The following is a 22,219-nucleotide window of genomic DNA, read 5'->3' as shown; positions in this document are numbered from 1 at the left end:
AGAAGCTACCCTTTGATGACATTTATGTTCTTACTGTGAGTAAGTAACATGGAATGGTCACTAAGGCAGATTGTTAGACTGTGGTTTTCTGTGCAAATATGAGAGTGAGAGATAGGGAAGACAGGAAGCTAGATGCTATCAAAGTGCTGGGTGCACAGTGGAGGGAATACTGGAGCAGGATGGCTCTAATGACTACTAGTTGTGTGTCCTTAGACAAGCTGTAAACTCTCAGAAGTCTGTTTCCTCATTTGTCAAATGGGAAAGACAATACCTCACAAGGTGGCTGTGACTGTGGGTGTTAAATAGGATAATGCTCGTGACAGCACTTACAAACTGCAAGGCACCATAGAAATACAGATGCTATTATTCCTTGTACCGACCTGCCAAAATGGATTTTTCAACAAACTCTGAGGTGTTAAAAAAAAGCTAATGCTTTCCTGAAGAATTAAAATTGAAATTCTACTTTGTTTTTTGCTCATGTTATATCTATGTGTGGAGTGGACAGTAAGACAACTTAAGAGTTAAAATCTAAGCCCAGCTTGGCTCTCCAGCTGGTCTCTACCACTGACTTCAGTTATCTAACATCTGGCCTCTGCCCTTACTACTACTTGTTTACAATTACAAACAACCTCAGGCAGTGCTAAGAAACTCCACTGCCTGTTAGATGATAAGCTGCATCACTTTAGAAATTCTTTTGCTTTGTTTTGTTTTTAACTTAAAGCTGGTTTGGGCAGACTCCCTCCTGCCATTCCTGTAAGAATAGGTGTGGGTTTTCCCAAGGGCAGTGTTGGGGAAGACCCAGACTGGTATGCCTGCTGCACTGACTGCTTTCTGCACTGCATCCCACAGGGTACACACAGCACTGCAAGGGCTGCTCTCAGCTTGAGCTGCTGCATGGCTACTCCCTGCATGAGCAGCTTACCGCAGGATGCTCCCCAGCACAATGCATTGCTCGGGCTGCTCCCTGCACGTGTCAGTCCACTCTCACAGTAGCCCCAGACTTTGAGACTTTAATTGCAGAACAGAAGCGAGAGGCTTTGGCCAGCAGCTGTTACTTGCTCCTATTCTTTGTCACTCACAGGAAAAAGAGAGAGATGATAAGAAGGCAGTGACTTGTTTTCTTTGTTTCTTCATAAATGGAGGCTTTAAGAACGTTTTATATATTTTATTCCTTCAGCCTGATGTAATTTTAAAAACTGGTAGTATCATCTTTTAAAGGCAAAACATCTTTTTCCATTTAATGAAATAAAATGCAAAATAAATACCCTTTTTAGGTTGTTTTATTTTATCAGTAAGATACAGTTCTTTCACCCAAAATGTAGTTTTTTTGTTTGTTTTTGAGATGGACTGTTGCTCAATCACCTAGGCAGGAGTGTGGTGGTGCAATCTTGGCTCACTGCAACCTCTGCCTCCCAGGTTCAAGCAATTCTCCTGCCACAGCCTCCCAAGTAGCTGGGACTACAGACACAGACACACCCAGCTACTCGGGAGGCTATCCTCATCACGCCCAGCTAATTTTTGTATTTTTAGTAGAATGGGGTTTTACCATGTTAGCCAGGCTGGTGTCAAACTCCTGATCTCAGGTGATTCACCTGCCTCAGCCTCCCAACGTGCTGGGATTACAGGCATGAGCCACCGCGCCTGGCCCAAGTGTACTTTTTTCTTGGGTATATTTTAGCCAATTATTGTATAGATGCTAGCTTATTGAGGTTGCTAAATAATTAACCTCTGGTTATCACAGCTTTAGTTAAAACTCGTTTTTTGCGTGCGTACTATCTCCCAAGAGCATTTTTAAAAAGCAGTTTTTTTAAAAACTACATTTGCTTTTTTAATGTATAGGATGTTAATACATTTTCAGTCAGGGGTAAACTAAAATCAACATAATTTTGTATTCCCTAAACATACACCTCTCAGGTGAGCTGCTCCAAGTTCTGGGCATTCAGCACAGAAGGTCCACATACTTCACTGTGAATAATCCACACATATCTAAGCACTCTTCCCGCCTATTCTTAAGGTCACCCTGAAAAACTAACTCAGTCACAAACAGAAAACCAAGAGCTACCTACAATGTGAAGTATTCCCAAATCATATATGCAACTATATAAATCATGAAAGGTAACAGTTCTTTTTCTACTTTTTGTAACTGCCTGAAAGTAAAACAGAAGTGGACACATGAGAAAAGACAACTGTTTTATATAACTAATAAGTTGTATTTTCACCAGTAGCTATTCAACTTTCTCCTCCTCCCCCAATAAAATTCTGATTTCTAACTAATAGAGCAGTCCTTTCATGTTAGTTTTGTCTCTTCCAGTTAACAACACACAAGAATTACGACCATTCATCCTCTCAGTTTTATGTAGCTTTCAGAAGCCAAATGAGCAACAGGATCATCTTGTTAATAAATCTTCCCAATTAAGCTGTGAGGGTAGGCTTATGCTAGATTTTTCAAAGGCTCTCTCGGAGGCAGAGGAGTGTGTTACCTTATTGTCTAGGAGTTGCTGAATGCAGAAAGAGTATATCTGACATTAATGCACAGATGTCTTGACTACGGGGGGGGGGGAATCCCATAATTCATCACCCCACACATTTTAGGTGAGAAAGGAAGTAGCAGAATAGAACAATTAACAATTACTATTCTACAGAAATATTCAATATAGTGGAAAGAGAGATAAGACAGGGTTTGGAAGGCCTAAATTTGAGTCACTCCACCACCACTTACCAACTTTTGTATTCTCTGGACTTGAACTGGCACATTTCTATGATCGGAATAGCCACAATTCTCTTGCTGATCACACAGATTTGTTGTTGGGATTACATGTGAAGATTCACAGATTATGTACTTCAAAAACAGTTTTAAGGGCTACTCCAGTATGTCTGACATTAACACATTTCTCTGCATTGCGTTCACTCAAGCATGACTGAAGATGATCAAAGCCAGCCCTTCCACCATTCTGTCAATTGGGAATCTCTGAAGTTGGTCTGCTATCACCACTGCATGGGGTGACGTCAGGCTGTTGTTTACAGGAGAAGAGAGGCTGCCAACTACCACTGAGCCCAAGACCTCTGCGGCCAGACTTCTCGGTCTGCATGTGAGCAAGAATGGACTCTTTATGTGTGGCATGTGTGTACATGTACCAGTTCACGTTCAGCGGCACTAAAACAACAAAACTGCTTAACTGCTTGGTGCGTGCGCTCAGCGTGCACTTTGGATCTTAGGTTTTCACTAAGAAGATTAAGCAAAATTGATCAAAATCCAACTTTCACTTTTGTTACTCTGAAAGTGGGGAAATCCTGTCACTTGGCAACTTTATCCTCAGTTTGATTTTTAAAAAGTATTTTGAAAGCAGAAAGTCTATTCTAGTTTTTACAGAACTCTCCTCAAGCTGTACATTCACTAACAAAAAGAACTATGGACAAAATATTTCAAAGCATGAAATATGTTCAGACTGCAGTAACCAAGTTTTATAGGAACCACATCATTTTCAGAGTGGTTGCAGTTGGTTTCTCCTGTAAGTTCAGGTAGTACTCGCTCAAGTACTAACATACTCTAACTGAATCTACTTTGGGGAGATATTCTGTTACATTTATTACTATAAAGGGGAAAAATCTGGCTTATTAACATTTGCCCATTCATGAAATTTCCTGGCAGCAAGCAACCTGTTAAATCAAATTTAGAAGGGCAAAAAAGAAAATAGGGGCTGCATTCATTTTAATCTTTCTTCAACTATCCATCACCTTCTGGGATAGCAGTCAAATCAGGAATAATATGGGAGTGGATCGTGTTTATAACTGGCAATGAAGCTTTACTTCATACAATAAATCTCATATAAATCCTAACACTGGAACACTGAAGAAGAGATGCGAGAAATATTCTTGGTACCTGGAAATTAGTTTCTTTGGTCCTGTTTTAAGTGTAGCTGAAAAGGGTGGAAACTGTGGCTCAGTAGTGAAATGAAGGCCAGAAAGAATCCCAAGTTCTGTTTAGCTCTGCAGTTCATTACGTAGACTCCTAGGTCAAATAATTAGCAAGATGGGCCTTATTCTTAGTGTCTGAGAAATGGTGATGATAATAGCAAATATTACTTTTCAGTTTTTAGGAGAACATAAGAAAAAAAGAAGATAACAAGTGCACGTTTTATGCAACATTACATTACAGGAACTAGAAAAGAACAGAAACATGGACTGGCATCCAGCGGCCCCTGGCCAACTCCTCTGAGAGCTGCAGAGAACTCACTAAATAAGGGGGAAGTGCCATGAGCATTTCCTTCATTTTATAGTTAGACGTAACAGAAGCATAAAAGTATGACACCAGTTCAACTTTTTCAGGGTAGGTGCCAGCAAGTAACATTGGCCACATATCCTAAACATGTCAAGAAACCTAAAGGGCTATCCCAGGGTTCCCATCCAACATGAGTGCTAACCAGATGCCAAATACCTTTGTAGAAAAATCTGGAAGTAGTTTCAGATTATACTTGAAAATGGCTGTCACCAGCTTCATTCCTTTATGTAGTAAAGGATACCTGACGGCTTGGCACTGTGGCTCATGCCTGTAATCCCTGCACTTTAGGAGGCCGAGGTGGGTGGATCACCTGAGGTCAGGAGTTTGAGACCAGCCTGACCAACATGGAGAAACCCCGTCTCTACTAAAAATACAAAAAATTAGTTGGGTGTGGTGGAGCATGCCTGTAATCCCAGCTACTCAGGAGGCTGAGGCAGGAGAATCGCTTGAATTGTTTGAGGCAGAGGTTGTGGTGAGCTGAGGTCACACCATTGCACTCCAGCCTGGGCAACAAGAGTGAAACTCCGTCTCAAAAAAAAAAGGACACCTGAATACACAAGTCAATGATGTGAAACAATGATAGCAAAAACGTGGCAGGCAGGAGTGTTAATAGTCTGAGTTAGGAATGCTTTAAATGAGCAGGAATTTTATCAACTGAACAAAGCAATGATGAGAGCAGAGCTTGACACATTTGGAGCCAGCACAAAGTTCATGAACTCTATTTTTAAAAGAATAAAACCTCACATAAGGTAAAACAGTCAACTTGCCAGTCAAGGCAATCAGTAAGAGGAATAGTAACAGAAACTGAATTGATAGGAACCCTTATTAATATTTGCCCCTATTCAACTTTTACTGACTATTTGGACTTTACTTTTGTTACCTTTTTCGGTTTGTCAAATTGACAGGATCACTAAAACCAATTATAATGCACACAGAGAAAATAGGAGGACATGTGAAGAATAGAAATTTATAACTGGGTTGACCAAGTGCCTGAGCTTCTACTTGACACCCCATGGCTTAACTGCTTGCTGCACTCCAGTACACCGAAACATCACGTGCTCAATGGTGTGCTAGCTAGGAAAGTCATAATACACTCGCTTACTACACATTTGCTACATAAACTGCTCTCCAGGAGCACAAAGGGTTCCAAGAACTCACTACACAAATGCTCATAGGTGACTGTAAGTATTAAATCATTTTAGCCTCAAAGACACACCTAATAAAAATTCCATTTCAGTAACTGACTGAACAAAACAGAACTCTTCTTTGCCAACAACTTTTTCCTAGTCATAAAAATGCCTATTTTTGGGCCGGGCGCGGTGGCTCACGCCTGTAATCGCAGCACTTTGGGAGGCCGAGGCGGGTGGATCATGAGGTCAAGAGATCGAGACCATCGTGGTCAACATGGTGAAACCCCGTCTCTACTAAAAATACAAAAAAAAAAAAAATTAGCTGGGCATGGTGGCACGTGCCTGTAATCCCAGCTACTCAGGAGGCTGAGGCAGGAGAATTGCCTGAACCCAGGAGGCAGAGGTTGCGGTGAGCCGAGATCGCACCATTGCACTCCAGCCTGGATAAACAAGAGCAAAACTCCGTCTCAAAAAAAAAAAAAAAATACCTATTTTTTTCCCTCTTCATATAATGGTGTAGTTAGTTTGAACTGATACCTACATCTAGCATTCAAAAATTAAGATTTAAGTATTCCAAAGTGCATCTCATTTTGTATTCCAAAGGCGAAAGGTAGGGATACTGCTAGCTGGAATGTCAACAACTTGGATTGAAAAACAATTTAACAGAGTAATTCTCATACCAACAACATCAAAAATAACTAACATAAAGTGAAGCAAAATAATCTTAAAGAAAAGGCCTCTATTTCAGGAAACAGAAAATCCATTTTTTTAAAACTCCTATTCACATAATTATTCAATAATAAAAGTCACAGTTTCATTATTATATTATTCACATAATTATTATATTATATTCTTATACACAGTTTTATTATTATAATTACTCACACAGTTATTCAATAATAAAAGTCACAGTTTCTCCAAAATACACAAAGCTAGCTCACCAGAACAGTTGTCAGAGGCCGTATGAACTGATTTGTAGATTGCATAGACAAATAAAAAGTAGTAGCAACAAGCACCTCTCCTACACCATCGAAGTGATCCATTTTATGCAATGTTTCTTTGTCCAACTCCCTGTCCAATCATCATATCAGAACAAAACAGAAAAAAGAGTGGTCAAATGCCTTTATGATTCTATTAATAATCCTAAATTAGCCCACATGGAAAATGTTTCCATTTTTATCATATTGTTCTTAAGACGCATAAGTACTGCCAATAAAATCAAATATTCATGACCCATGTCAATCTAGTGTACTTAGACCATTCAGTAGTCACTACACTAGTGATGATGTGAAATTAGTGGTAGTGGAACACAACAGTGTTGAGAAGACAAGAGTATCTTTGTACCACAAGGATTCATGCTAAGGTAGGAAAGATGGATCCATGACCTGGTACACAGTAAAGCTTATGTCTAGGGACTTTGCCAAAGTAAAGACAAATTTTCTCCAAGTATAAGCTCTTTTCCAAATAGTTTTTAAAAACTACTGTAAATACATTTTCCTTAGCTGGTCAACAATTTTTCACCGGTCATGCTGCAGTTTCCATTAGGATAAGAATTCCTCGAGAAAAACGAAAACAATAAATGACTTGGAACTATGGCAGTTTGCCCTTAGAATCCATTGCACACAACTTGAAGTTGTAGATCTTGCCCACGAGAAGCTCCAAGATAGTACACAGGAATGACAGAAGCAAGAAAGAAGCAAACACAAAGACAAAACTCTAGCGATTGCTCTATCATTGGAGTATATACCCTCAGTAATAAGTGGCAGATAATACACTCTGGCCTCTTTATTGCTTTCCAAACCGCTGTTACTTAGACTTTTGGTCCATTCTCTCAAGTAGAGCAAGAAGTAGGGGCAAGAAACACAGTTAAAACATTTCTCAACAGAGAGAAATTGAGTCAGTCCGACTTCTTAGTCTCGATTGTTTTTTACCTGCTTGACTGTCTGGAGGCAAGAGTACACCCTGATCCAGCAATCACTATGCTCAACTGTGCAGCTACGAATAAATGTTTCCTATACAAGACTTTCACATCACGGCAAGGCCAGTCTTATTCTAGTTGGGAAATTAAATGTTAGTTTGTTTGAGCTTTTGGATCCTGATCTTGGCTTTCTTTGTTTAACAGTGGGTAGCAGAAATAAAAATAAAATCAAGCTATCAGAGGGGAGACAACAGCCATTTCACTTTTCATTTCAGTCTCTGAGCCATTAGTAGCAAACCTTGGCTAAACAGTAAAAGCATTTGTTACACAGCGAAAGGAATCTTGTCCACAAAACTTTTCTGCAAGGCACTAACATTTAAAATGTGCTCAAATGAAACCAAGCTTCCTAAGTTATAATCATATTTCATCCTCCTTAAAAATAACCAGTAGCCCTTTAAGGAATGCAATATGAATTTCAAATTTTTTATTCTCAAAACTCAGCACTTTTAACCAAAATTATAGCCACAATGTCCCTTCTCTGGCTTCTTCAATAAAATTATAATTTATCTCCGAGTTTTGCTTTCATTTGCAGCATTACAATAACAGAACCTAATTTGAGATATGTAAAAAACATCAACACATACTTAAAGAGTTCCTTTAAAAACCATCTCTCTGGCTGAAAAGATTCATACTAGCAGGAGCTCTGAATTATGGATGGAACCATTCAAAATCGGAGTATTTTCAGTATTCACAGAGCCTAAAAGATCAATAGATACCACTAAATCTAAAAATTAAAGACACTGAAAAAAATGTAACAGAAAGGCACAAGCCAGGGTTCAGCACCTTCCAAGTCAAGCAGAACAGCAGACTTTTCACCCTTCCTCTATACTCTTGCCATGGAGGGTGGCAGAGTTAAAACGTTCTACTTACAGGGGTCAACAGGGATCAATAACTTTCCTTTAAGAGTAATCCTGTCATTTTGGAAGAAAATTCAAAAGGAAAAATCATCCCATGTAATTGGGTTGTGGCAATTTTGCAGGACATTACAGGTGTTTCAGAAGTGCTTTAGAAATCCCCCGGGTGAAAAAATACGACAATTCTTTTCTCTCTATTTTCAATAGGGCATGCCTGAACAAAGACCCTCCATTGTTCCGACATACAGTATTTGGAAAACACATCTTCGGAAGATGACTCTCTCTTAAAGTAGGTATGAGAGGGTTCAAGACAAAAGAATCCAAAAAAGATTTATTGGTAAATTAGACACATTTTTTTTTTGAAACAGACTCTTACTCTGTCACCCAGGCTGGAGTGTAGTGGCGTGATCTCGGCTCACTGCAACCTCCACCTCCCAGGTTCAGGCAATTCTCCTGCCTCAGCCTCCCAAGTAACTGGGACTACTGGCACCCACCACCACACCGGGCTAATTTTTGTATTTTCAGTAGAAACGAGGTTTCACCATGTTGGCCAGGCTGTTCTCAAACTCCTGACCTCATGATCCATCCGCCTGCCTTGGCCTCCCAAAGTGCTGGGATTACAGGCATGAGCCACCATGCTCCACTTAGACACAATTTTTTTTAAAAGGAAGTTCTGATGAAACTGGAGCAGCTAAACTACTGTGGTGAGTCTAGATTTTCCTGAAATATCAAAGACCTGGTCTATCCTGGACAAACAAGATACTATATTTCAAACAGCACTTTATTTTGCTGACCTTTTCATGGGTCATCATGGTTTTCTTTTCATAAAAGGGGAAATCTATTTCAACTCTGTTTTTATGAAGAGTAAAGCTGAAGACATTTTTCTTCACATTTGATAAATATGTACAACACACTGTTTTTTTTTAAGTGTTATTTTTTAAATGTGGGGTCTTGCTGTGTTTCCCAGGCTGATCTTGCACTCCTGGGCTCAAGTGATTCTTCTGCCTGAGCCTCCAGAGTAGCTGGGACTGCAGGTACTTGCTGCCATGCCTGGCCTTGTCCACATTGTTAACAATTTCCCTTCCTTGGCTTTGGAAAAATATCAAGTGAAGTTGAGAAATAGAAGATGTTTCTAGGTATATATTATGGAATAAATTTAAAAGAAATATATGAGAAAAAAAATAAGATGGGCAAGATAGGTTAATGGAAGGTCTGACCAATTTGCAAAGCTCACATAAAATGCTATGCCCTAGACAGTGAGGTGAGAGGTCAGGTAGGAGACCAGCCAAGGGAGAGTCACTGACAAATGCTCACTAGTATGGAGTGTGGCAGCATCAAAGGAAAATGGAATTTTATATAAGATTGAAAGGAGAGAAGAAAGAATAGGAATTAACATTTATTTTATTTTATTTTAATTTTTTTTGAGATAGAGTCTCACTCTATCACCCAGGCTGGAGTGCAGTGGCACCATCTCAGCTCATCACAACCTTCACCTCCTGGGTTCAAGCGATTCTCCTGCCTCAACCTCCCAAGTAGCTGGGACTATAGGTGTGCACCACCATACCCAGCTAATTTTTGTATTTTTTAGTAGAAATAGGGTTGCACCATATTGGACAGGCTGGTCTTGAATTCCTGACCTCATGATCCACCCGCCTCAGCCTCCCAAAGTGCTGGGATTACAAGCGTGAGCTACCGCACCGGGCCACGAATGAACATTTATTAAAGATCGGCTTTGTGTTTGTTGCTTTACTTATTTGATAACAAGTAATATGCATAGAGGTAGATATCACTGTTACTATTTTACAGCAAAGAAAATGGAGTCTTAGAGACATACCCAACATTTATTCCTCCCTTCCTCTACCTAATGGAACCCCATCCTGGCTCTAGGGTCAGGGTTACAGGTCAGTCCAAGCCATCCAGGGCAGAATGCTCTCTGAAGACAGTTACTGGTCCAGAAGTGAGCTGAGATGCCCGATCAGACAGGAAAACTGACAGTCCATCCCTGTGGAGAGGTTTCTGACTTCTGAATATAGTAATGTATGGCTATAAACCCACTGGAGGAAGAAGCTGAAACAAAGTCAGAGCCAACAAGGAGCCTGGCACAGCAGAAAGACACGTAACCTGAGCTACAGAACTGACCAACCCTGAAGCCTGCCCTGCCTCTGAATTTTTTCTGAAAACACATTTCCTAATGATTCCAGTGAGCTTGAGGGCAGTTTCTGAAAGCATCTTAACTGATACAAGAACTTCACTGCAAGGTCACCTGCAGGGAAGTTGGCAGAGCAACTGTTTGAACCAACACTGATCCTTCTGACTCAAAACTGAGCTTTTTCCTCTAAACCACACTGTGACATGATCTTTGAGAATGTTTCTTTCTTCTCATGGCTATGATCATACAATGGGAGAGTCAGAAATATTTTACCTCACCAAACATAGAAAATGTGTTTACCTCACAAAAATGTTTCAAGTAGTGGCCTTACTAGCAAACACAGAGAAGAAATGCGTATCTTTACCAGAAATTTCCAGAATTCCATATTCTATGAAACTTCTCGCTTTATATGAATTTAATTTTTACTAGAATATAAATTCATGTGCCTTTAATGAACTGATTTTTTGAAAAGCATTCCAAGTTATTACCAATTTTCCTAGGTGTGATAATGCTATTGTGGTTATGTAGGAAAATGTTCTTATTCTCAGAACATATATTCTGAAGCGTTTAATGGTAAGTATTTGTGATGCTTGAAACTTAACTTCACATGGTACAGGTAAAAAGTATTCATACAGAGAAAGAGGGACAGGCTTATAAAGCCAATATAGCAAAAGGTTAATAACTACTGAATCTGGGTAGGGAGAATATGGGTGTTTGTTGAATTATTCTGTTAGGTTTTCTACATGTCTGAAAAGTTCTACAATAGAAAGCTTGGGTATGGGGGAATATGGTATGAGAGATAGCATCCTAGAGAACAGTGTGGCTCTACATTACAATAACCCAGGGCTTCTCCTCTAGGTTATATCCTACCAGTGTTGTAGAAAGAGCTAGAGCTTCCAAATCACTCATTAATGCCCTGATAGTCCCAACCCCAGAAACACAACTCTGATCATTTTTCTAGACTATTTTTTTAATTCATGAAAATTTGCCAATGTTCTAAATTTAACCTATGCATTAAATCCAACAATAAAGAAGCTTCAGCCTGGCACTGTGGTTCATATCTGTAATCCCAGCACTCTGGGAGGCTGAGGCAAGAGGATTGCTTCAGGCCAGGCATTCAAGACCAGCTGGAACAACATGGTAAGATTCCATCTCTACAAAAAAATTTAAAAATTGACTGGGCACGGTGGCTTACCCCTGTAATCCTAGCACTTTGGGAGGCCAAGGCAGGTGGATAACCTGAAGGTCAGGAGTTCAAGACCGGCCCGGCCAACATGGTGAAACCCTATCTCTACTAAAAATACAAAAAATTAGCCAGGTGTGGTGGGTGGGCACCTGTAACTCCAGCTACTCGGGAGGCCAAGGAGGGAGAATCACTTGATCCTGGGAGGCAAAGATTGGAGTGAGCCAAGACAGCACCATTGCACTCCAGCCTGGGCAACAAGGGCGAAACATCTCAAAAAAAAAAAAAATTAAAACTTATCTAGGAGTGATGGTGTATACCTGTAGACCCAGCTACTCAAAAGGCTGAGGTGGGAGGATTGCTTGAGCCTGGGAGGCTGAGTCTACAGTGGGTAGTGATCATACCACTGTATTACAGCCTGGGTGACAGAGCAGGACCCTGTCTCAAAAAAAAATTTTTTTTATATTATACATACAGAAATTTACCTGATATAATATATACTGGATAACATAAGGAATATTCGGTTAACATTAAACCACCAACTAACAAACATATCAAGGTATCTGTACTGTGCTCAAGACCATAGAAGCAAGAATAATGGAACAAACCTAGTTTTTCCCTAAACAAATCTATTCACAGAGTCTATGGCCCAACATGCCAAAATTTAATGTATAACATGCGGGGGAGAGAAAGGAATATTTAAAAAGCATTAAGCCATTTAACCTCTTCTAAAAAAAAAAAAAAGAAAGAAAGAAAGAAAAGGGGAGGAAAGAGCCTCACTAAAATCATGCTCTTTACTCCTTGCCAAAGATGAGTCATAATCTGTTAAACTATAAGAAAAGGATTCCTTGAAGAATACACAACTCCAATTCTCCACATTCAAATTTGTGCAAATTATTTAAAGATACTCTAGTGAGTCTTTTCTCCATATTTTTACATATGGTAAAAAGCTCTCTAAGGTCCTATACCTAAATTTCAATAGGCACAAAGGCCTCCTTAATTCTATTTGTCTTTCTTACTTGAAATATGTGTGTCTGGGGTATGAGATATAGGTGAATGAAATATCTCATCAATATCCTTTTGGTGGATGAAATAAAGAAATAAAAAATAAATAACAAACTTAAAAAATATAATTCTTATAACAGGTATTTTATCTTGATAACATACCTTACAATCTGGGTGGCTTTTTAAAAAAGTGTTCTTAATATACGATAAGTGCATATATTTAAAATGTACAATTTAGTAAGTTGTGACATATGTATATACCCTCAAAACCATCACGACTTTCTAGATAATTAACATAACTACCTTTAGTGGCTTTTTGAATCATATAGATTGAGTGACGGTTCTAGGAGAAACAGTTTTCAGGAAAAGAAACTCTTCATACAGATTATCTTTAAAAAAAAGAAAAAGAAAAAGGAAGTATCCACATAAGGGTCCAAATACTTTTATTAACAGATAAAATAAACACTGAGGCTTTGGGGATTTTTTTCTCCTAATTTATTTCTTTTTATTTATTTATTTATTTTGAGATGGCGTTTTGCTCTGTCTCCCAGGCTGGAGTGCAGTGGCATGAACTCAGCTCACTGCAACCTCCACCTCCCAGATTCAAGCAATTCTCCTGCCTTAGCCTCCCAAGTAGCTGGCATTACAGGCACCTGCCAGCACACCCAGCTAATTTTTGTATTTTTAGTAGAGATGCGGTTTCACCATGTTGGTCAGGCTGGTCTCAAACTCCTGACCTCAGGTGATCTGCCCTCCTCAGCCTCCCAAAGTGTTGGAATTATAGCCATGAGCCACTGTACCTGGACTTTTCCCCCTAATTTAAATCTAAGAGGCAAGCATACATTGCATTATTCTGTCTTAGATTTAGCTTCAAATAAACAAACACCTGCACTATAAAAACAAAGCAATGCTTAATATTTTCATATATCCAAGAAAATGAAAACAAAAGCCACAGTCACACATTACATTTGAGAATTTAAACACACACACACACACACACACACACATCAGGATCTTCAGCTAATTCCAAAGCAAAACAATTTACAAAGATTATATCTATAAATCACAGCAATATATGCAAACTTCCTAAATTTGTCATATTAGGCCTGGAGGACACCCATCTTGTGGGAAGGGCTACTTTAGGGAAAACTGAGGAAGTATCTCTAGTAACTATCAAAAGCTTCCAACTCCACGTTTTAACTCCCCTTCCAGTGAGTCTTCCATTTTCAGGGAACTCCCTTTGTCCATGGGGCCCATATTGATGTATCAGACTTCATAAAGCTTTGAAATAATTTTTTTTTTTTTTATAAAGACAGGGTTTCACCCTGTTGGTCAGGCTGGTCTTGAACTCCCAACCTCAGGTGATCCACCCGCCTTGGCCTCCAAAGAGCTTGGATTACAGACGTGAGCCACCACGCCCAGCCTGAAATAATTTTTTTTTTAAACAGTGTCTTACTCTGTTGCCTAGGCTTGAGTGCAGTGGCTCAGTCATAGCTCACTGTATCCTTAACCTACTGGGCTCAAGCCGTCCTTCTGTCTCAGCCCCCCAAGTAGCTAGCTAGGACCACAGGTGCGCACTACCACCTATAGCTAAGTTTTTTGTGTTCGAAGACAGGGGTCTTACTATGTTGCCCATGCTGGTCTCGTACTCCTAGCCTCAAGCAATCTTCTCAACTCAGCCTCCCAAGGCACACGGATTGTAAGCGTGAGCTACTGTGCCCAGTCTTAAATAATTGTTATTCTCAAGAACCTAAAATGTACTCATACTGTGTCCATATATTCTATTCTCAGGTGCAATTTTTGCTTCCAAAGGTGATAGCTTGTGAATGTAATAAATGGGTAGAATGTGTGCTCCATTCCCTCTTCCTCCCTCCCTCTCTTGCTGAGGCACTACAACAGCTAGCGCAGAGAATATTCTACCCTTAGGTGTCCAAGGACAAAAAGACTTTCTAGATAATTAACATAAAAAGAAAGCCTGCTAACCATCTTTGTCCAGACTTAAAAGGAAGGATGGATTCCCAGGAAGGCCACCTAGAACTTCTTCTACATAGTAAGTTCACTTGATGCAAGATTAGGCTTACTGTAGTGGCCTACACTAGACTTCCCACTAAGCTAAATCACATATTACCTAATATAAATGCTTTAATTTTCATGTGGGGTTCTTTTGTCTCTAACTAGACTGTGAACACCATTATAAGCAGATGACATTTCTTATTATTAGCCTCTGATACCCTCAAGCACTTAGGACACGTATTAAACATTTATGAATAAAAATAAAACAATTAATAAAAATCAATATATATTATACAGTATGAATGCTAGTTTTACTGCATAGATACTTAGGTATATCTACTTTAACATTCGAGGTGGAAATAAACCCTAAGGATTTTATTTGTTTGTTAAGGAAATTACATAGTACAATCATAGAAACAAAAAATTAGTTCTTAATGTATACTAATTTCTTAAGACAAAGAAAACTTAAGATTTTCTTGTTAATTATGCAATATAGCAGAGATGCCTCCATTTCCATTGTGCAATTTTCAGTGCTATCCTTATTCTCAGGCTCTGTTACAAAAAAAACAAAGCAATAGGAGAAAACAACTTAAAAGTGTAAAGAAAACCTAGGAGAAATTTCAGACTCTGTCCACTGTAAGGTTTTCCAGGGTTCAGAAATGAGGATGATTCATGATTTCTGTTAGAAACTACTGACAGTATTGTTTTTTAATATTTCAACTCAAATTCAAATAAGAATTGTCCACTTAAGTGGAATTTTGTTTTAGGATTTAGGGTTTCTTTTACACCAAGTCAGCAGGCGTAAAATCCATTGAAAGAATCCTTACTTTTTTCAGGTCATTATTGTATAATGCTTAATTATAACTACACCAAATAATAGATAACAAGTTGTAAACACTCCCAAAATAGTTTGGAATTTCCATAAGGGCAGGCATATTCATCCCTCTTCTTCCCCACTATTTCAAACGTGTTTATCAAGAGTAGCTAACCCATAGTAAGTGCTCAATAAATACCTGTTGAATTAACTACATGAGTAAATGAACAGAAGCCAAAAATGGGATGTATCTGTATAATAAAGATCAAACTTCTTCCACAAGGCATACATTTTATAAAGTACCACTTCTGGGAAATCCTTATTTAATCAACTCCAAAACTCAGTTTATCTAATTTTGTATTCAAATTGTTTAAATAAAAAGTAAAAATAGACTTTGCTTTTTAAATCAAAAGGAGGATTTATTTTTGCTTAATCAAATTTAAAGCTCTTTTACTACTGATATCTGAATAATATCAGATATTCTGAGAAACTATTAAATATTTTCTCCAGATCAATGAAGTTTGGTACTTACAAAAACTTTTTTACTTATAGGATTTTTATGTAAATCTTTTACATTTAAAAATACATGTTTATTTTTATACTTTGATTTTCTGGATAAGAACTCTTAAAATCAAAACTAAAGTTAACTCAAAGGGATACATTTCATTTGAGTTGAAACCATGGAAGATAATGAAGCTGATGGTTACTTCACTAGGGACCATTAATAATTCCACAATGGTGAACATTAGAAAATCTCACAGTGGACATGGTCTGATGTTCTGCCTGGTTTTAAGGAGCTAACAACAAAACAAAACAAAGGAGCTGCTCATCCCAGCTAATGTGATGTTCTCGGGCAAGTCACCCTCCTCGTGGTCAGGTGGCGATGATCATGGCAGAAACAACCTCCAAAACTTACCGGGGCACCAGATATGGAGGGAAAGAAAAAAAAAGCTTGGACATTTCAAGATGATGTGAACAGAAAAAAATCTGGGCTCCTCCACATAAAATAGATTAATAGAAAATCAGTAAATAATAAACATGTTACAGTTTTCCCTTGTTACCACCTCACACAAGCTAAAACTTGGTCTTAGGTTTATGATGTGGTCCCTTAAGTTTGTGTAGATAAGATGATCAGAGAGCTCATCTTCTGAAACAAGGCAAGGCGAATGTTCTATGGAGAATGTCTTTCCATCAGTCTCATAAAGCAGACTAAAATAAATAAATAACCCCTACTCCATACCTTATATAGAGGCAAATGCAAAGGGAGCTAACGGAAAAAACCTGCTATGATCAAGGAAAAAGAATTCCTATGATTCTTGGGAGGAAGACAGAAGATAGAGTAAAATAAAAAAATATGCTGCATAAAAGGAAAAAGGAAAACATGGAAATATTAAGAAAACTGAAATACAATGTAAGAACAAAAAGAAGGTTGTAAAAAATAGATAAAATTTAAATAAAAGGTAGATTAGTTTGGTCATTTCATTTAATATGTTAAAGGTAAATATTCAAAACCAAAGAGTTATAGATATCAACACACACACATTATAAACATCAATGTGAACTTTAAATTCAAAAAGAAAACTGATGATTCTAAGTTTCATTCAGTTGGCTACTGAACAGTAAGGACAATATGTTTTTTGAAGTTGCTTTCTGCTCAGAAACCTCACATTTGAGGATCATTATTCACTCTTCTTAATGTCAGTTCAAAGAAATAATATTTCTTTACATGCCTTACTTGTTTTAATAGTTGTTATTCTGAGTACACTAGAATTTCATATTTACTTAAAAAAGTTAGTAATATCAGGGCTAGGCACGGTGGCTCATGCCTATAATCCCAGCACTTTGGGAGGCCAAGGCAGGTGGATCATGACGTCAGCGGATCAAGACCATCCTGGAGAACACAGTGAAACCCCATCTCTACTAAAAATACAAAAAATTAGCAGGGCATGGTGGCATGCACCTGTAATCCCAGCTACTCGGGAGGCTGAGGCAGGAGAATCACGTGAACCCGGGAGGCAGAGGTTGCAGTGAGCCGAGATCGCGCCACTGCACTCCAACGTAGGCAACAGAGTGACACTTCGTCTCAAAAAACAAAAAAAAGTGAGTAATATTATGAGGTTGTGATAATTCTGCTATTAATCAGAGAGACAAAACTGTATATAATGCTAACTCTAAGTCTTTGACTTTTAAATTTTAATAATTCATAACTCATTCTTAGGGACAAGAAAGGGGGAAAAAAACACTTGTTTCTTAAAATACAGCCTTTCCACACCTGTGCTCCCTAGCTTTCTGAAATACAAAATTAGCTGAAATAAATCAAATTCTCCATGCCACTATAGTCTGAAATATGCATATTTCACTTCATTCAAGGTTTAAAAAAAATGGGTATAAAGAAGGGTCCTTTCCAGGGATTCCATTCTTCTCAAAAATAGTAATAAAACAAGAGGGGTCCTATAGCTAGGTAATTCTTTTGAAATTTAAAAGTAAATAATATAATTTTTCTATTTGAATAGATGGCTAAATGGAATCTAAGTCTCAACATGCTTTCCTGCAATGCAAGTGTAAGCTTTATAAACTTTAACTTAATAAAATGTATTACTTCTCAGATACCTGAAGTTTGTTCTCAAGAATAGCAACATCTGCTATAACTCAGGATGTACCAAAAACTCAGTGTTAACATTTAAAACCCCATTCAGCTAAACCAAAGTTCCTTGCTTCTTTAAAAGGTATCATATATACATTTTTGTGAACATACTAGTAAGAAGTCTCTTCACATATAAAATTAAAAGAAAAAATGCCCTTTAGATAAAAAATCTGAAAGATCACAACTTTTAAATAATGATGAACAAATACTCATTTCTAAATGCTAATGTTTACTTTGTATTTGCTTGCATTGTGTCCTTCTCAAATGCTTTCAAAAAGCACTTACAGCTGACCCCTACAACTTCCTCTGTGAGTGAGCAGAGGGTAAATGCCTTCACTCATGGAGAGCGGTAGAGGTTAAGTGTAATGCTCAAGGTCACATGCCAATCAGTAGCATCACTCCGTACAGAACTTTGTGGACCTTAATTCTTAGTTTAGGTCATAAGATAATGCACATATTATTTCCTTCTCCTTTTAATTAGTAATAAAATATATAGGTAGTTATCTATATTCCTAATATAAGAAGACAAGGGTAGAAATCACAAGCCTCAAAGGTTACTTCGACCCCTCCTTGCTCTTCTTTCCAAATAATTATACACAACAAACACTGGTTTTTAAACAAAACCTGCAGACATTGTATATGTCTGTAAAATACTAATAAACACCCAAACATCCTCACACACACACACACAAAAAAAAAGCTGAAAGAGGTATGAACTACAGAATAAATGTCATGCTAAAATGCGTCAAATGAAAAATAAAGAGACTTTCAGTCTTGCATACCAGACACCAAAGTACAGTTTCTAAGTGCTTATAAATCATTAATTTTTAAAGTTTCACTTTAGATCAGCTGCTTTAAATGTATAAAAGCAAAAAAAAAAAGGACAAGTTTTCTAAATTAATTGTTTTAGCCAATGAAAATGTAATATTTTCAACAAAACTGGATAACTGATGATTTGGTTAAACAAAGATTTATATATACAAAATTACGCACATTGTAATAGATATTTCATATATGTGTTTGAAAAGTTTTAACAATATGATGGAACACTGTAACAATTCTGAGTAGATTAGTATTCAGACTTTATCATCAAGGATCTCTAATGAAACATAATTCTGGCTTTTTATAACTTCAGAGGACTCAGTAATTAGACTGGATTTTATTGACAAGTAAAATAGAATGATTCTATAAATGAGACAGGTGGTAGGCCCCATCAACTTTGCTTATTTTTAAAAATATATTCCCCAATTGAATAACACCTATTAAGCGTTTGGTGAAGTTTAAAGTGTAAGGGTCTTATTTACCAATTACATATACTTCCTTTATGATTCCTGGTGCAGCTATTTCAATAGCTAATTATTTATTAAGACTGCTCAAGAGAAGGAGTTTCACTCTTGAATGGAAAGAGAATAAGGATGTGGTCCTGAAGGAAATGGTGCCATTTTAATTTCATAGGATTAGGCTGATAAATTCTCTTTATTATCATTAATCTGTAGCAGATAACATCATATCATCATTTTTGAGACATTCCAAATCTAATTCATATAATTCATATTAATTATTAACAATATCCAATTTAATGACAGAAAGTGTGGGAGTCAGAAGACTATGATTAAAAACTGGACATGTCAGGTATCAAAGGAGGATACAAGAGGGATACTTTTCTGTTTAACCTTGAAAATAAAAAAGTTCCATAATTAAAAGTAAATTATAGTGTAATTCCTCTCATTTATTCTCTATTTGCAAAAATAATTGAGAAAGTGAAAATTCAATTCAATAATACAAATAATAGCATTCTCTTCAATAGCACTTATAATGTCACTCAACTACTATAAACATGAGAGTTTTAATTAATTTCACAGGCATTAATTAAGCTTCTTTAAATACAAGGCACTGGGCACTGGAGATTAAATTATAAATGAAATACTATTCTTACCCTCAAAGAGTTTTCTGTTTAACAGGAGAGAAAGTCACAGATCACAGCAAATGTGTGATATGTGTTACACTTACAATAGAGGTATGTACATTCTATTATGCAAGTTTAAATGAAAGGGGATCGGCTAAAGTTCTTTTCCTTATTATTTTTTTTTTGAAACAGGGTCTTGCCAGGTGTGGTGGCTCATGCCTGTAATCCCAGCAATTTGGGAGGCTGAGGCGGGTATATCACTTGAGGTCACGAGTTCAAGACCAGCCTTGCCAACATGGTGAAACCTCCTCTTTACTAAAAACACAAAAATCAGCTGGGCATGGTTGCATACGCCTGTAATCCCAGCTACTAGGGAGGCTGAGGCAGGAGAATCACTTGAATTCTGGAGGCGGAGGTTGCAGTGAGCCGAGATTGTGCCACTGCACTCCAGCCTGGGTGACAGAGTGAGACCGTCTCAAGAAAAAAAAAACAGGTCTTGTCACCCAACTGGAGTGCATGCAGTGGCGTAATCACGGCTCATCGCGGCCTCCACCTCCAGTGCTCAATAGCTGGGATTACAATCATTTGCCACCACATCTAGCTAATTTTTGTATCTTTTGTAGAGATGGGGTTTCGCTGTGTTGCCCAGGCTGGTCTCAAATTCCTGGGCTCAAACAATACTCCCATCTCAGCCTCCCTAAATCCTGGGATTAGAGGAGGAATGAGCCACTGTGCCTGGCCCAGTAGCTGTATTTCTTAGAGGGTCATACAAACTCTAGAATAAAAGTATAAATCCCATAAAACATCAGGCATACTGATAAAAATTATGCTTATTTTAGTAACAATAATTTTTATCTTTACAAAAAAATCTTTAAAAAAATAGTCATTCATATTTCAAAATATACAAGGCACATAAGAGTTAAACTTGCAAAGATGCACCAAAGACTACTCAAGATCTTTGCATACATTAACTCATTCTGTGCAATCACAATAATCCTATGAAGTAGGTGCTATTATTCCCATTTTACAGATGAGGAATCTAGGCTGACTTGGCCTAGTACTTTTAATGAGGAAAAGCTAGTACTTAAACTTACAAAATCTGCTTCTGGAGGCCCCACTTTTTTTGTTTTTAAAACGATTTTGTAGAGACTGGATCTTACCATCTTGACCCAGTTGGTCTCAAACTCCTGAGCTCAAGCCATTCTCCCACCTCAGCCTCCCAAAGTGCTGGGATTTTAAGCACGAGCCAGCATGAGGTCCTACTCTTAACGACTACACTAGATACCTCTCTGAGACTACTGGTGATGATGGGGCAGCTAACATGGAGTGCACGGTGACATGTACTCTCTTGCAACCTTATAACAACCCCTTGAGAAGTCATCCTTTCCATCCACAGGACAAAACCCACAAAGGCCAGATTAGAAATGTCCCCAAGGTCACACAGCCAGTGAGGGATGGTGGTAAGATTCAAACTCTGGCAGGATGACTCCCTTGTACTATGAGATCTTTCAATAATTCGATCTTATAAAAAAGGTCACATGATAAAATTTATTAAACAATTCAAAAAGGCTTTGTATAAGTCTTCCTGAAACACTCTGGAAGGTTTTGGGGCTTATGACAAGCATTTCTTTAAGACAGCATTTACATTTAAGTCACTTTTCGACTTTACTACTTTGGGCTGATCATAAACACATTTCTGCTCTTTAAAAAGAAATGTTTCTGTAGCAACTTCGCAGATTTCAGTACAGGAACAGTCTATTCTTTAAAATTAAATTTAGTAACAACTTATTCTGGTTACTCTGAAAGAGAAGGAGAGAATGAACTACTAAGAGGCCTTTCCCGTACTTTAATATTTCAAAACATGTTTGGTTTGGCCTAATTTGAATCTTGTGGACAACTAGCCCAGAACTTCATTCAAAAAGAGTGATACCATTTTAAAACAGCTGAATTCTAAAAAGCAACCTCAGAAGCCAATTCTCAGCAACCATTTCTCATAATTTTTACTTTTATTTCAAAAAAAAGATGCATACGGCAACATCCTCATAAAGCATATATGGACAGGTATTTGTACTTCTGAACTATGGACAACCAAGAAACCAAATTAAAATTTTACAAAATTCTGTAGTATGACACTGCTGAACAAGCAATCAAGTACACAAAAGATGGATATCAAAAGAGAAATAATCCATATTTCTTCATATCCTTCACATACTCCACTTTGTCCAGTGACTGAGAAATTTAAAACTCTGTGTTGTAATGCCTCC

General features: G+C 37.8%; 1 protein-coding gene across 5 annotated transcripts in view; it reads right to left on the bottom strand.

Moving 5' to 3' along the window:
* Nucleotides 1–22,219, bottom strand: part of SERTAD2 (SERTA domain containing 2) — a 128,793-nt gene that overhangs the window by 104,114 nt on the left and 2,460 nt on the right. Inside the window, exon 3 of one of the 5 annotated variants that reach the window (XM_054244890.2) lies at nucleotides 1–22,219. This exon is cut by the window's left edge and continues 11,807 nt beyond it. The exons of the other annotated variants lie outside the window; for them this stretch is intronic. Coding sequence (XP_054100865.1) covers nucleotides 22,160–22,219 — 60 coding nt within the window. The 3' untranslated portion in view covers nucleotides 1–22,159. 5 annotated transcript variants of the gene reach the window in all.

The sequence above is a fragment of the Callithrix jacchus genome, chromosome 14 (assembly GCF_049354715.1).
Source record: "Callithrix jacchus isolate 240 chromosome 14, calJac240_pri, whole genome shotgun sequence".
In the NCBI taxonomy this organism is placed as follows: Eukaryota; Metazoa; Chordata; class Mammalia; order Primates; family Cebidae; genus Callithrix; species Callithrix jacchus.
The sequence above is the reverse complement of the archived record's forward strand: the minus strand, read 5'-3'. Positions and strand labels throughout refer to the sequence as shown.